The 16,636-nt window shown below is 45.3% G+C and overlaps 1 protein-coding gene across 1 annotated transcript; it reads right to left on the bottom strand.

Annotated features, from left to right (window-relative positions):
• Positions 1-2,693: 2,693 nt before the first annotated feature.
• PGLYRP3 (peptidoglycan recognition protein 3) lies at positions 2,694-15,165 on the bottom strand. Its single transcript, XM_008695623.2, has 8 exons — positions 15,117-15,165; positions 13,860-13,967; positions 12,847-13,048; positions 10,986-11,104; positions 10,006-10,158; positions 8,546-8,744; positions 4,344-4,462; positions 2,694-3,661 (listed from the first exon to the last, which is right to left on the bottom strand). The coding sequence occupies exons 1-8, from the start codon at positions 15,163-15,165 to the stop codon at positions 3,483-3,485; spliced, it is 1,128 nt and encodes a 375-aa protein (XP_008693845.1). The 3' UTR covers positions 2,694-3,482.
• Positions 15,166-16,636: the final 1,471 nt, after the last annotated feature.

The following is a 16,636-nucleotide window of genomic DNA, read 5'->3' as shown; positions in this document are numbered from 1 at the left end:
GGAGTTTATCTTTGTGTATGGTGTGAGAGAGTGGTCAAGTTTCATTCTTTTGCATATAGCTGACCAATTTTCCCAGCACCATTTATTGAAGAGACTGTCTTTTTTCCACTGGATGTTTTTTCCTGCTTTATCAAAAATTTTTAAAAAACGAAAAATGGAATAGGGAAGGAAAGCAGTGAGAATAAAGGAAATTTATATATATATATTATATATGGAATATTATTTAGCTGTAAAATAGAACAAAATCTTTCCATTTGTAGTGACATGGATGAAACTAGAGAGTATTACGCTAAGTGAAATAAGTCAGTCAGAGAAAGATAAATACGATTTCACTCATATGCGGAATTTAAGAAACAAAACAAAGGGAAAAATAAGAGAGAGAGAGAAAAACCAAGAAACAGACTCTTAACTATATAGAACACACTGATGGTCACCAGAGGAGAGGTGGGTGGGGGGATGGGTGAACAGGTGAAGGGGATTAAGGAGGGCACTTGTGATGAGCACCGGGTGATGTATGGAAGTGTCGAAGTGGACGTATATTGTACACCTGAAACTAATATAACACTATATGTTAACTAACTGGAATTTAAATAAAAACTAAAAAAAAAAAAATGTAGGGCTTTAGCCAGATAAGTATTTTATTCTGGAGTCAAAGAAAACTTCATTTGGTGTCTTTTTTTTTTTCTTTCTCCCAACTATTAGTTGTGGAAAACAACTGACAAGATGAACTCGAGAACCCCTCTCACGCTGACAGTCCAGGGGCCATGAAGGAGATGTGTCCCTCCTTTACCATGGGCTCCTTCCGACCTGCCAAGACCTGTGTGCCACAAGCTTCAGGCCAGCCTGCTGTCCTAGGGATTGCCAAACTCCTGTGGGCTGCCAGGGCTGGTGCCTGCGAAGGCACGTCCTTCCTGCTGCAAATAGGACTAATAGATACTGAAGGAAAGAGAAAGTTCTTCTTTAACCTCAAGGTCTTCCAGCGGCAGGCAGTTTTTATACTTTTTAGAAAAAGAGACAATAAATTTGTTAGGCATTGACAGAACAAAGAAAACTTTGGGAGCTTGGGGTAGTAAATTAGTAAAAAGTAACAAGAGTTGTTTATATAGCCTTCTGTGCTCTAAATTCCCCACCTCTGGTGATAAGGATGTCTCTTTACCTTCTGCTACAGGGAAGGTACCTTTCACAGGGGGAGATTTATTTCCTGCTTTCAGGGGGATTGAGAAGGGTTTGAGTGCCCTTCTAGCAAGGTTGTCTCTTAAGTTACTTTTATTTAAAAGCATTGGTATGCCAAACTGATACATTTTGGGGCAGCCTGCTCTTGACCTTTATGATAGCAAAACCACAGCAAGAGCAACATGAATAGCCATACCTCCATGAACTTTAGTAGAATCGTTGTCACATGCCAACCATGAGTCTAAGACCTTACCACATTTCATTCACTTAATCCTCACAACAGCTTTCTGAGATGGCAAGAGGTAGTATGAAGCCCACTTGACATGATTAAGGAGAGTTGGAAAGAATTTCTCCAAACTGAGGACTCAGAAGAGGCAACTGCGCAGAATGAGCTGCCTCAGAATTTGCCGTGAAAAAAAGCATTTTCCAGGTGAGCGCTCTGCTTTTACTTAGATTGTATATGTGAGACCAATACAAGTTAATAATCTGGAGAAGACTATAGTCCAGACTATGCAGTGTTGTTGATTTGAGGAGGCCTCGGTGAGTGCTGGTGGAGGTGGGGGAGTCTACAGCCCTGTCCACAGCCTGCCTGGGCCTGGGGCCAGGGGAGGCCAACAAGACCCTAAGGCCTGGGGATCAGGTTTGAATCAAAGGGAAGAGAACCTTCCTCAATCAAAGGTAAGATTGTAAGAAAGGTGAAGAAATTTGAAGGACACAGTTTTTATCGTGATACTATTTCTTAGCATCTCACATCCACCTTGTTGGCTACCCTCTGTGTGAAGGGCTAGGAAACTCATCTTTGATGTTTTAAGAGATGGAGAAACACAAGGTTCCTCCGGGAAGTCTGTATCCAGCCGCTTCTGGTGGAGAGACCTCAGGGGGTTCTCCAGGAGCCACATCTTGCTGGCTCAGGAAATCAGGAAGTGGCACTGGGTCCCCTGCCTACTTGACCCTCCGGATAAACAATTCCTTCCCCTGCTTACATGCCAGGTGGACTGAGGGCAAATAACAAAAGGACAGTAAATCCAGTAAGATCGAAGGGACAGTCTTTGAAACACAAAAGAGCTGTAAAAAATGAGAGGATGTTAAAACCTGCCTTGTTGAAGAGATGTAGAACACTCTAAGGGCAAAGACACACTATGAATACCAAAAGTGTAGAGGGGAGAAAAGTCCATGTTTCAGGCTACTTCTTTTTATCCCTCCCCTTCTTCTTCCTCCTCTTGTTTCCAGATCAGGAGAAATAAGAGCCAGCCCATGTGCTTCCAGTGAACAGCCGAATTCTGCCTACCTGATACGGAATACTTTCAAGTGCTTAGCTTGCCTCTGGGCCGGATGAGCCCAGGCCTGGAGGACTGTGGAATGCCAGGCTCTGGATCTCCATTGAACCCCACACCGAGTGGGTACAGCTAGGCAAGGGCAGGCTATAGACACAGGCAACTTGTGTGGACACAGCCCAGACTGGCCTGGATAAACGCAATCTCTGTCCTCGCAGAGCTCAGGAAGGACAGGACACAGGACCCCAGAGGCACAGTAACCATTACACATAATCCACCAGAGCTGGCTCTGAGCCTCAGACTGGGAAGGGCAGGAACAGAGAGAAAGCTGGCAGGATGGAGGACTGCCCCAGAAGGCATCCCCAGAGAAGGGGTGGTGGAGCAGACTGAAAAGGGGAGCAGGAACTCGATCCACTCATTCTTTTATTCATCCACCTCTCCAACAAACTTCTGTAACACCTACTAGACTCCAGACGCTGCTGAGGAACTGAGGACATGGGGACAAATAAAACTGGAAACCCTCACAATCCAGTGGAGAGGAGAAGCACACCTATAAGTGATGGAGCCCTGAAATAAGGACCACATCTACATGTGGACAAGTCTGTGTGTGAGCAGAGAGGGCTTCAGGCCTTCAGGCCTTGAACCTGGGTCCTGCGTGAGTTTTGGGGGCTGCCGGGCAGATGGCAGGGCTAAGGTACATGGGGCAGAGGGGCAGCCAGAAAGGGAAAGAGAAGTCAAACAAGCATCAGCCCATCTTCCCACCTGGTTTAGGAGCTGGGTGCCCAGGGGAGGGGAAGATGAGGAGAGAGGAAGGTGGGGCCTCCTCAGAGGGCCAGGAATGTGCAGCTCTGGGGTCTCGGAGCTGCTTGGAGGATGGTGCTAGCAGTAGAGGATCACCCTAACCTGAGAGAGGACGGACAGGACAGGGCTCACGGGGAGGACACACCAAGTGTTGAGTCAGGATGGAGGGTGGGGACAGGAAGCCCGGCAGCTAGGCAGGCACATGGAATCGTTTCAGAAGGAACAGGGGCTCCCTCAGTGTTTGAAATGAGGCCAAGCCTTAATGATGTTGTACAAAGCTTGCCCAGGAGACAGCGTGTTGACAATGTCACTGTGCCCCACCAGCAGGTAGTTGGGAATTAAATATCCCTTGTCCACTGCACACTGGATCAGGTTCTGGGCTGCCTCCAAGGCTGCAGCATTGGGTGGAGTACCTGCAAAACACATTTACCCCATCAATCATTAGGGTCTCAAGTTTACTTGCTTAGGACAAGGACGAGCACCTAGATTCCAGTCTCCTTCTGTTCCCACCCCTACCACCACCATCATAGCCAACAAATTCATATAAATTGTGGCAGCCCAGCCGAGCACAAAGAGAAAACAAGGTCATTGTGTTCTCTGTTTCCTCCTTGCAAAGCTCCTTCCAGAAAGTTCAAAACTGCTCCGGAAGAGAGCTGCAGTACAATGCATCACTCCTCAGTAGGCGCCATGAGACAGACATAGCACCACTGGATTGTCCGCTGCTCTCCCATAGCAGGCAGGGGTGGTCCCCAACATTGTCACCATGGTTACTAGGGAAAAGGATACATTTGCCAACTGAGCCATAAAAGCACCAAAGTTTGCAAAAGAGTTTGTTCTCTCTTGCTCCCTGCTTGCCTTGGGTAGGGCTATAAGGAGAGATAGAGTGGAGTATTGGGACAGGTGGATTTGGGGAGAAGTTCTGCCTGGCAGGAATTCCTGGTGACATGCATCCTGTATTGAGAGTTCACTTTAAAAGCCAAAATGTTCCAACCATGCTGCCAGGTACCACAGTGTTGCCTTTTCCCCATGCTTCCCAGACATTGTACATAGTAGTTCCTTCCCCAGAGCCCTTACTGCCTTATGCTTACTCCTTACCTACAAAGTTGCCTATGAAGGCAATTCCTAGGGCAATATCGTTGTATCCATAGGTGTGAGAGCCTTGGATATGCCAGCCAACTCCTTCATATACGCCACCATCCTGGCCCACCAGGAAGCTTGGATTGGGCAAAGGAAAATAGAGAAAGTCACTCAAGGAAGGAGAATTGGTTTAATTCACTCCTTGAATCATTAATTCATTCTTTCTTCCGTTTATCAGGTATCTAGTGAACATCTTTTACATGCCAATGTGCACAGAGACAAAAAAACAAAAAACAAAACAAAAAAAAAAAACCCACATCCCTGAACCCAAGAAGTAAAGACAGACAATGACAAGCAGTGATAACAGCAACTTCAATGCACTCCAACATGGTCTTTGTTCCCACAGCTCCACTGAGTCTGACCCTGCCAAGGTGACCAGTGACTGCCTTGACATTAGTACAAAAACAACTAGTTTTTGTTCTAGTTACACTGTCCATCTTGACCACTCTCTTTTTGAAATGTTCTCTCCTATTTTCCTCAACTCTGCTGCTTCCCCCAGGGCCCTCTACCACTCACCTCCCTTTCCTCAAACATAGTGTTCCTCAAGAGTCTGGCCTTCCCCCTTCTCTCTTGTCACTCAGCATATTCTCCCAGGACAGGAGATTCGCCCAGACCCACGGCTTCAATTGCTATCTATAAAAACCAACATGTCCAAAGGAACCCTTCTTCTTCTGCAATCTCCTCAGCCAGAAAAGTGGGCATCACCTGAATGCCTCCCCCTCCCTCTCCCAGCCCCTTCCAACCATTAGACATGACATATGGCTATATTTCCCAGCTTAATTCCTCCACTTCTATCTGTGCCAACTACCACCACGCTGCTCCAAATAGCCATCACCTGCTCTCTTGATTACTGCAATAGCTCCTTCCCCAAAGGTTCACCTCCTCCTAATCCATTCCTGCAACAGCACCCCAAGTGCTTTTGCTAAAATACAAGTCCTATCATGGGGCATGACTTCCAGTTGTCTTTCGAATAGAGTCAGTCTGACAGGACCAACTCCAAGGTCCTCTGATGGACTTCTGAGGGACCCTGTCAGCTTCTCCAGCCTTACCTCTCACCAATCCCCTCACTGAAATCTATCTCTAGGTATGAATTAAGCTCCTTTCAGTTCATCAAAGATATACCCTCTCAGGACCCCAGGTCTTTGCATATGCTGCTCCCCTTACCTGGAGCATTCTTTATCCTTCTTTGCCTCACTAATCCCCAATCCTTACCCACCTCAGAGCCTGGATACCACTCCCTCCAGAAGCCCTTTCCTGGTACTGCTCACTCCCCCTACATCTTGTTAGAAGCTCATTCTCTGCATATCCTGTTCCTCATCTGTCACAGTGTTTATGTTTAACACAAAAAATTGTCATTACTGCTCACTGTCTTCTCTCTACTACTCCACAAGGGAAGATGTGATATCTATTCTGCCAATCACCAGGCACATGGTGGACACCCAATAAATATTAGTTAAAATGTTAGGAAACAGTGTTCAAGAAGGTGCTTTGTCCTAACTGCAGCCCAGTCAGAGTTAAAGATAATGCACCATGAGATTGAGGCAGAAGCAAGTACCATAAAATCAAGGAATGAAGTCAGAGTCCCTGAAGACTAAAGGAAAAAGGAAAACATTCCCTTGGCATCTGGCATTTTCCATTCGGAATTTCCAAATTTATGGACAACTCTCTCTTGTCTGTACTAAATAATCATAGCAAGACAAGGGAAAAGTGAGGGCAATCTTGGAAAATGCAGCAACCATTTCTTCCTGTTTGTAAAGGCTGCTTATTTTTTCATTACATTTTTTATTTTAATTTCAGTATACTTAACATATAGTGTTATATTAGTTTCAGGTGTACAATATAGTGATTCAACAATTTTATACATTACTCAATGCTCATCATAAGTATACTTTTTAATCTCCATCACCTATTTTATCCATCCCACCACCAACCTCCCTTCTGGTAACCATCAGTTTGTTCTCTATAGCTAAGAGTCTGTTTCTTGGTTTGTCTCTCTCTCTTTTCTTTTTCCTTTATTTGTGTGTTTTGTTTCTTAAATTCCACTCACAATGAATTAAGGACCTAAATGTGAGATGTGAAACCATAAAAATCCTAGAAGAGAGTACAGGCAGTAATTTCTCTGCCATCAGCCTAGCAACATCTTTCTAGATATGTCTCCTAAGGCAAGGGAAACAAAAGCAAAAATAAACTATTGGGACTACATCAAAATAAAAAGCTTCTGCACAGAGAAGGAAACAGTCAACAAAACTAAAAGACAACCTGCTGAATGGGAGAAAATATTTGCAAATGACATATCCAATAAAGGGTTAGTATCCAAAATATATAAAAAATTTAACAATTCAACACCAAAAAACCACAAGTAATCCAATTAAAAATGGGCAGGAGATATGAACAGACATTTTCTAAAGAAGACACCCAGATGGCAAAGTGTGCTTTTAAAAATGGGCATTAATTCTCAAACTCAATACACGAGAAACAAATAATCAAATAAAAAAATGGGCAGAAGATATGAACAGACACTTTTCCAATGAAGACATACAAATGGCTAACAGACACATGAAAAAAAATGTTCAAAATCATTAGCCATCAGGGAAATTCAAATCAAAACCACATTGAGATGCCACCTTACACCAGTTAGAATGGCAAAAATTGACAAGCCAGGAAACAACAAATGTTGGAGAGGATGTGGAGAAAAGGGATCCCTCTTACACTGTTGGTGGGAATGCAAGTTGGTACAGCCACTCTGGAAAACAGTGTGGATGTCCCTTAAAAAGTTAAAAATTGAGCTACCCTATGATCCAGCAATTGCACTACTGTGTATTTACCCCAAAGATACAGATGTAGTGAAGAGAAGGGCCATATACACCCCAATGTTCATAGCAGCATTGTCCACAATAGCTAAATCGTGGAAGGAGCCGAGATGCCCTTCACCAGATATCTGGATTAAGAAGATATGGTCCATATATACAATGGAATATTACTCGGCCATCAAAAAGAATGATTTCTCAACATTTGCTGCAACATGGACGGAACTGGAGGAGATAATGCTAAGCGAAATAAGTCAAGCAAAGAAGGACAATTATCATATGGTTTCACTCATTTATGGAACATAAGAAGTAGGAAGATCGGTAGGAGAAGAAAGGGAAGAAGAAAGAGGGGGTAAACAGAAGGGGGAATGAACTATGAGAGACTATGGACTCTGGGAAACAAACTGAGGGCTTCAGAGGGGAGGGGGGTGGGGGAATGGGATAGGCTGGTGATGGGTAGTAAGGAGGGCACGTACTGCATGGTGCGCTGGGTGTTATACGCAAGTAATGAATCATGGAACTTACATAAAAAACTAGGTGTGTACTGTATGGTGACTAACACAATATAATAAAAAATATTATTTAAAAAATTTCACACACAAAGAAAAGGGCATTAAAGGGAGAGAGCCAGCCAGCCCAGAACAACACATATGCAAAAGCAATCCACCTGATACTGGTTTTGTTGTGATTAAGTCAGAGATGAGTAGGTGAAATTTATCATATGCTAAACCTAAATTCCTTCTATGAAAATTCCAAGACACCTTCCAAGTGGCTTTTGCTATTCCACTAGCTTAATGTGTTTCTTTATTATAGACCTGGCATTAAAGGAACCAAAATAGAACATTTTTGTTTCACTCTATATCTTCAAATAGTTAAGGTATTTTGTCCGTATTGCAGATATGAGGCAAAAGAGGCCCAAAAGGTGAAAAGTTCATGTATCTATAAAATGGAGTAAATAATACCAGAGGTATTGCAGGATTCTAACATCAGAGGGCACAAGTTTGGGGTTGGGTCAGGCCAAGGTAGGGGGTGAGCAGGGCCTGTATCCCTGAATGGTTGGAAGGGATTGCATAAAAAGGCATAATCCTTTGATGACCTTCCATAAGGATCTCATGGCCTTGCTTTATCATTATTATTGCTAATGTCTTTTCAGAGTCTTCCCAGCCACTCATGGAGAGTATGCCCAGGAGAGTTAACTAACCCTTAACTATGCTCTGACTGATAGTCCAGAGACTTGCATGAATAAAATATAATGTTTTCTGTGAAGCACCTGCCCCCAAGGAAGGGCTCAGGAAATATCAATCCCTTCCCCAGCCTGCCTTCCTACAGCACTGAAGAGAACAACCCACTCACTGATATCCAATGTCACAGAAGTGCTGTGTGTCCATGTGGAAGGACTGTATATCTCGGATGTGAATATGGCAGTCCACGGATACATTACAGGTTCTGTCAGCCGTGTGGATGATGATGACATATTTGGCTGGGAGGTTCATTTCAGGGCAGTGTGTCTCTCTGGCTTCCCAAACTGACCGCGAAATGATGTTGGGGCAAGCTGTGGTAAGGTAAAAAAATCAAGGACATGTGAACACACCTGGGCCCACCTGTGGACAAACTCACAACGGCAGGCTGGGTTATTCTTCAGTCTCCCCAACCTCTGGCACTCATTGACACAACCTGATGTGAGCCTAGCTGTGGAATTCCAGGAAAGTCCAGATAGGGACTGACTGGGTCACATGCTGGAGCCAAGACACAGGCAAAAAAATCTATGGTTTCTGATAACAATTGTGGAAATCATTATATGAACAGAAAGGAAAAGACTGTTGATTGTACAGAGGCATGGCCATTTTATTCAAAAGACAAAGTATGCCTACCTGCTTGATTATGTATTGCAAATGTATGCAGGTGTGTGTACCTATGTAACAGGACAGTATGCAGAAATCAGCTGTCTCTCTACCTGATCATGTGTATATGGAAATAATTCAAAATACATGAAGAACTACACAAATGCTAAAAATATCATTATTGAAGATAGCATCCATCTGAAAGCCAGTAACACTTTATTTAGAGATTTACAGTTTTTAAAAAAGCCTAATAAAAAACATCCTTGAGTCCAAGGAAAGGTCCACTCTAGCAGAGAGATAGATTAATTATACCGGTTTTAGGTCACTGCTTGTTCACTCCAAAATAGCACATGATTTTCATTACTCAACTTCCTGGAATATTCACTCTGATGTCAGTGTCACCTGTGAACTAGAGTTTTTCTCACTGCTATAGTCATGTGCAGGATGGCTGGGTTTCGCACTTAAAAAGCTGTGTGTGTGTGTGTGTGTGTGTGTGTGTGTGTGTGTGTGTGTCTATATGTACTCATCTGGTATACACAAACATGTATAAATATTTACCCCACCTCATTCCCATGCTTTCTTTCTTTCTATAGCCTTTATGCAACCTGACATCATTATATATTATATTAGTTGAGTCCTTCATTTTCTGTCTTCCTTCACTGAAATGTGCAGATTTGTATATTTGTTCACAGCTGTATTCTCAGTCCCTACAATAGTGCCTCATATTTGGCAAACATTTGTTGCTTGAGGGAAAATGTGTGCACATATATGTTTATGTCAAGAATGGTCCCATGGCTATATCATTCCAGTGGGAAGAAGAGGAGGCCAGGAAGGTGGCCTGTCAGAATTTGTCAGATCTCAGCATGAAGTGTTCTTGATCCAAGAAGCCAATGAACACCAACAGGACAGAGTGTTCCCCGTTGTGGCTGAGTGGTAACTGGGAGGAAGGTGAGGCAAGTTCGAGGGTCTTACCTTTCCTGGACATCACTGGCTGCCGAGAGGCCAGGCAGCCATCTTCTTTCAAGAGGAGTGGCTGAATATACCTGGGTGACAAATGACCCTTTTGGATGGCATAGGAGATCAGGTTCTCCGCAGCTGATAAGGCAACAGGGCTGGGACTGCCCCCTGAAAGAGGATAACGTGGAACATAGAACTGTCAGCAAGATACTCCAATCTGGCCTACACATGGAGGGAGGATAAAATACCCACCTAAGGCTGAACAGCCGATAGATGGAAAGAGAGGAAATTGGTCTGGTAGCCAAATTGGGGGCTTAAGAGACAAGGAGTTATTTGGCCAGAGGTCTTGGAAGCCAAATTGGTGACCTCTCCCAAGTGCCACAGTAGGACTTTATCCACTCCATCTCTAGGTGAAAGAGCTGGGCAGCAGTGAAAGGTGCATGCCAAGGCGGGTCCACCTGATCAAGTTAGGTATGCCCTAGCATGCAGGAAAAGGTGCCAGAATTTACTTTATCCCACAATCAGGCATGTGGTGAGTGCTTTTTACACTCATTAACTTGTAATTCTCACTGAAAACTTTCCAGATGAATGCTATTCCTAGCCCCAGTTGGCAGATTAGGATCCTGGCAGGTGCCAGTTATTCATCTACTAGCTCTTAACTCCATTCCTTTCTGAGTTCTCCTCTGTTTTGCAGGGAGCTAGAAACCTGCAAACTATGCTTTTCTGCCTCTGCCATCCACAGCCTCAGTGTCACACAACCTCAGACTCCAGAAGTGATGGTAAGAACTGGAACTATCTCACAGGAGTGCACACCAGAGAGGAGGAAAAGGACAAAAATAAAAGCCATGTCATAGAATCCAAGGAAGAAAAGAACTCAAGAGTGTGGTGAAGACCAGTATGGTATAAGCTGGAAAGACAACAGTGTTGAGACAGGGGAGTGGAGGAAGAGATTGTGGAAAACTTTCTGGCAGAGAGTCTGAGGGGACAACCATTACCTATCTTATTGCCAAAGAAGGCGATTCCCAGGGAGATGTTGTTGTAGCCCTGGGTGTGCACACCTTGGACATTCCAGCCAACGCCTTCATACACCCTGCCGTCGTCCCCTATCAGGAAGCTGCCAGGAAAGGAAACATGAATTTAATGACAAATCCCTATACCAAGTGACTTCTCACCCATCCTCAGAGGGGAAAATCCTTCCAGAGGCTCATCAATAAGTACTATGCTTTTTTTTTTTTTAAGATTTTATTTCTTTATTTAGAAAGAGACAGAATAGGAGCAGGGCGAGTGTCAGAGGGAGAGGGAGAGGGACAAGCAGATTCTCTGCGGAGCAGGGAGCCTGACACGGGTTCAATCTCAGGGCCCTGACATCGTGATCTGAGCGGAAGTCAGACGCTTAACCAACTGAATCACCCATGTGCCCCAAGTGCTGTGCTTTAATGACCTAACAGTGGGACATAGATAACTCATTTAGATCTCCAAGAGATGTGGGAATACACTTTGAATTATGCTGTGACTTAGCTTACATGTGTTTCCCAGAACCTCACTTTAAAAACAGTCGGTTCAAAGTGGAATTCGAACGTATGACTCTCAAACACCTGAGGACATTAGTTCAACATTTATTTTTCCAGGGCAATGAGAATTCATCCATCCCATTTTAAATTATAGGAGCAAGCACATGAATATTTTTTTGCAAGCTCTTTGCCACAGAAATTTGTTTAGAACATTCTTTTTTTCACTTTCTTTTAAAAACAATATATCTATTCTTTTGTCCCACCTCCTCCCTCCTTTCTGTCTCTACAATTTTCTTGTCCTCCACTTTCCCACCACACTCATCAGAAATGATGTTTTCACAGGTCTTGCCACATTCTGCTTTTAATAAACTGTGAGTTTCTACAGCAGACTAAGCACAGAAAGAACACTTTCCTGAGGTTGCCTGAAGACCCTGAATGGAGGGGGTCTACCTCCCGCCTTGCAGTGATGTAGCCTGGGGACTAGATGGAACCTCACTATGCCCACCACATACTTGGCTTTGCTGCCTGGACTTTGAGCACGTGTATGTGTGTGCGTATATATAGCTACACATACATTTATATATATCTATATCTACGTATCTATATCTATCTATATGTATGTATGTACATGTATATCCTCATTCTTAAGGGGGAAAGAAGAGGTTCTGGGCCTCCACCAATAATCCTCAGCGTGAACACTCCATGAACAGACTAAGGATCTCCATGCCTCACACTTGTTTTAACATGGGCTCTCTTCACTCATCCCTACCACCACTCCTCCTGTGAGATCAGGCCTTAGTGTGGGTGGCCCTTCAGGTGACCCACTGGGACAATGCCCTTCACTGTCTGTATGTGGATGCGGACTGGGTGCTGGAGCAACAGGCAATATGGGAGCAGCTCTGGGTCCACACTCCCTAACCATGTGACTGAGCAAATTCTCTGCCTTCCTCAGACCATGGCATCCTCGCCTGTGACACAGGGGGTGGTAATATTTCTCCTACCCATTCCTCAGAGCGGCTGGAGACGGGGAGCTACCTGGGTAATGCTCATGAAGATCCTTGTAAACATAATGTTCTGCAGGCTCTAGGGGCGACTGTAGTTATTACACGACTTCCCTTGCTTGTTCCAGGAGGCTCAGTGTCCAAGACCACCTCTGAATAAATGGCTCAGAGCTGTTCCTCCTAAACACCTCTGAGGATTCTGCATTTTATTTGTTTGTTTGAACATTTTTCATTCACTATAAAAGCAACATAAGTGGAAAGATGCAAAAACTAAACAAGGGGAAGTAGATGGCCTCCTCAGGGACAGACTTGAATGTGGCTCCAGGACCCACCCATTCTCTTACTTGTAGGCCACATCGCACCAGCCTTTGGTGTAGACAGAATGGGACTGAAGGCTCCGAAGCCTCTGGCTGCAAATATTCTGTTCCTGGCACTCCATCCCTCTGAGCTGGTCCATGATGACATAGGCCACAGGTGGGTTCAGCTGGTCCCTGCAGGCCAGTGACCTCGCCCCCCACTCCGTGCGGGAGACAATGGTGGTAACTTCTGCAAGGGGACCACAGGATGGCACACAGCAGGCCCTATTATTTCTTCCGCAGGCCAGAGAGAGGTCTGGAGGCCTTCACCACCCACAGCCTTTCCTTTCCATCTCCATAGTCCATTCTGGCTCTCTCTATGCAGACTACGTCAGACTCAGAAGTGAAACCGTCTTGTTCTTCAAACACTCCTTCCTTGTATATCCTAGAGGACAACCCCCCATCAGCCCCTCTCTGGTCTGCTTCCAAAATGCAGCCCCTGTGACAACCCAACCAGCCATGGGACTCTGAGCTGCCTTCTCTTGAAGCACCTTAGCATGGATGCCTTGGAATGCCTTGTCTTCACATTTGCCTTGGGTCTCTGAGGTGTCTTTTATCTGGGTCTCCCCTCAGAATGGTGACTCTCTGAGGAAAGCTCTGCCCCTCTCCTTGGACTGGAGCCCACAGGATAGTTCCCTGAGCATTGGTATGTGTCTCGCTTCCATGTGAAAATGCACTTTGGGCAGGGCTGAGAGCCCTACACAGGACCCCAGGGCTCCACTCCCTTATTATCGTTATCTTGGGAGTTCCCAAGAACTCTCTAAAGGATGGGTGTCTCCACCCTCCTACTGATAGCTGGGGACTGGAGGCCTTGTTCTTGCTCCCTGGGTTTTCCCTCCTTCCTGGACCCCACCTTTGCCTGAGGACTCAGGATAATCCATGCCAGTCAATGACAGATGACCTTTATGGGATTCTACCCCACCCACCAACCCAGCCCAGCCAAAATGAAGTCCTAAGAAACACTTATGGCCACCTGAGGAGCCCCAATCAAACTGCCTCACCATTTCGACCCTTATGAATGAGCTGAGAGATGCCAACAAACAGGTCCAGAAGCCCCTCTGACAATCCTCTGACTTGGGTTTTATTCCAGGAGAACAATGGGGAATCCCCTGCAAAGGAACATTGCACTTGGTGCTGGTCCTTCGAGAACACCCGGACCAGTGAAAAGGCATGGACTTAACATCCCCACCCCGAAGTTCACAGCCTCTCAGCCCCCAAGTCCCCTGACATCCTCTAGGAAACAACACAAAGGAGTGTTGTTTCTGGCCTCACCCCACCTCTGCCTCTCACATCTGCCCCAATGAGGCCTTCATGCTCCCCCAAGTCCCCTCCATTCCAAGGACACTGCCATCTATCCTGCCCCCTCATCTGAGCAGCTCTAGCTTTCCTGGCTCACCTGCATACCTATGTCCAGATCAGAGGGTCACATACCAAGATGGTCACCATTATTTTGGGCTAACATGTACACATGTATCAAGCATGTATTGATCCAGACAAGGTTCTTGAAATACAGAAATTTGCAGATTGTTGTTGACTACCCTCACAAACAGTTCAGTACCAGAAGACATGGGAGCAAAACTCACTAGAACTAGCAGTGTCACCAACATCACCTCCCACAGGCCAGCTCTGTAGTTTGCAAAGCACTTTCAAGAGCATTATCAGATTTGTGGCTTAAAACAAGCTTACGTGATAAGCAGAGAAAATTAACCACTCCTTCAACACAGAGAAGAAACTGAGGCTCAGAGAGGTTAAGTTACTTGTCTAACATGATATGGGTTTAAGCCATGGATTTGGATTCCAACCTAGGCTGTCTGACCAAACTGTGTTCTGTGCCACTACACTCTATGGCCTCCCCAAAGCTGTCGGATGTCTGACCAAACTGTGTTCTGTGCCACTACACTCTGTGGCCTCCCCAAAGCTGTCGGATGACCTTGGGCAAGTCACTTCCACAGTGGAGTCCAGCCTGTATCTTTGTCTATAAGTCAAGGTCACTGAGGGTCTCCACCATGTTTCTGAGATTCTGTCCTTCTGTCAAATCATCAGGAGTAAAGTTATGACCATAACACTGAGGCCAAGGTATGCTGTGAAGCCTGGGAACACTGCTGAGGACTGGAACCACTCTCAGCAGGGGAAGGGACACCTGAGCTGGGCTTTGATGGGGAACAAGGATTGGCCGGAAGGAGCAATCTATCAGCAAGGAAGATGATGTCTTACAAATAGCACCAAAAGCACTTCTGACCCAATGAAAGAAAACTCACCCCAGACCCTGAGACCCAGAGAGCAGAAGACTAGAAGCCACAGCAGCATCCTCATGTGATTCCAGGACATCAACAAGGATTGTGTGGACGTTGCCCCTGGAAGAGATGCTGACAGTTAACCCAAATGTGATCATTCCTCAAGTGGGGCACCCACTTCACTGCACTGCACCCCTGCCTGCCTCCCACCAAACTAACAGCCAGCACCTGGCTAGGCCTCTCTGGGTCCCCAGCACAAGGCCTGACTTTTAGCAGGTGCTCAATAAAGGTGAGGGTGCTAACAGCTCTTGCCCAAAGTTATCCAATCAATAGGGGCAGATCAGGATTCATACCCAAGTCTGTCTGACTCCACAGCCTCTGCCTGGAACTTCTCCACAGTTTGTCCAAGTTTCTGTTGCTGGATATTCTCAATGTTGTTGCAAGAGGTTAAACCCCAAGATCTCTGTAGTCCTTTCTGACTGCAGGAATCTTATTGGTTCTCTCAGGCAGAAATGAATTGCTTGTTTGTGCTCAAGCACAATGAAATATCAGCTCCCCAAGATGTCTACCAAAACATCAACTTTTCTCCCAGTTATCCTACTGAGAAATGATAGAAGGAGGTTTCAGATAAAATGAGGTCTATCATTGCTCTCCAGAGTTTTTATATTATAATCAGTAGTCCCCAGATGGAAAATGTTTAAAGATTTTATTTGAGAGAGAGAGCGAGAAAGAGAGAGAGAATGCTCATGCATGAACTGGGGGTAGGGGCAGGGGAAGAGGGAGAAGCAGAACTTGCGCTGAGCAGGGAGCCCTAAATGGGGTTCAATCCCAGAACCCTGAGGTCATGACCTGAGCCTAAAGTAGATGCTTAACCGACTGAGACACCAAGGCGCCCCCAGCTGGAAAATGTTTAGAACCACACTTTAAGATCTGAGCGTATAGGAAATTTCTGGATCAGGACAATCTCTTAGTGCATAACGCCCAGTTCCATTCACTTGGGAAAACTGTTGCTGAAGACGAAATGAGCCCATCGCAGATGAGAGCAGGCACTTAATAAACATGTGGAAAAGTCTTCAGCCTTCCTCATTGGCCAAATGAGAGGCAAGGATTAACTTGCCCAACATGGAGGCTGGCCTCCCAGAAAATGAGGGATTTTTGCAAACCTAGTTTGAAACCAGGAATCAATTCTGGTCAATAGGAAGGTTGGATCCTGGTCACTTGCTCATGGTGCTTCCCCAACCAGAAGTGTTAAGGTGGCAAATGCTGTCCCAAGCTTGTCATAACACACAGCTGAAATTGCAAGGATTGAGCTTAGCCCCTCATCATACCAGGTCAGGAACTGATGGAAACCCCCACTCCCACCTCCAATCACAAACACTGAATTGGTGGAATGACCAGGGTTCATCTGCCTTGGCTTACATTGTTATGCATTCTGTATGCTTAAAATAAAGATGAACTATCAGAACAGGGGACAAGTGAGACATAAGCAATAGGGATTCAGAGCTAGACAGAAAGGAAAGAAATTGGGTAGCAGTAACCCCAGG

The sequence above is a fragment of the Ursus maritimus genome, unplaced genomic scaffold, assembly GCF_017311325.1.
Source record: "Ursus maritimus isolate PB19 unplaced genomic scaffold, ASM1731132v1 scaffold_12, whole genome shotgun sequence".
NCBI lineage: Eukaryota > Metazoa > Chordata > Mammalia > Carnivora > Ursidae > Ursus > Ursus maritimus.
This window is presented reverse-complemented; position numbering and strand designations above follow the sequence as displayed.

Bases quoted from the DNA above. Each gene is read 5' to 3' on its own strand.
- PGLYRP3 (XM_008695623.2), bottom strand. From the start codon at position 15,165: ATGCTGCTGTGGCTTCTAGTCTTCTGCTCTCTGGGTCTCAGGGTCTGG. The intron at 13,968-15,116 runs GTGAGTTTTCTT...GTTCCTTTGCAG, and splicing joins TCTGGGTCTCAGGGTCTGGG to GGGATTCCCCATTGTTCTCC. The intron at 8,745-10,005 runs GTAAGACCCTCG...ACCTTACCACAG, and splicing joins GCCAGTGATGTCCAGGAAAG to CTTGCCCCAACATCATTTCG.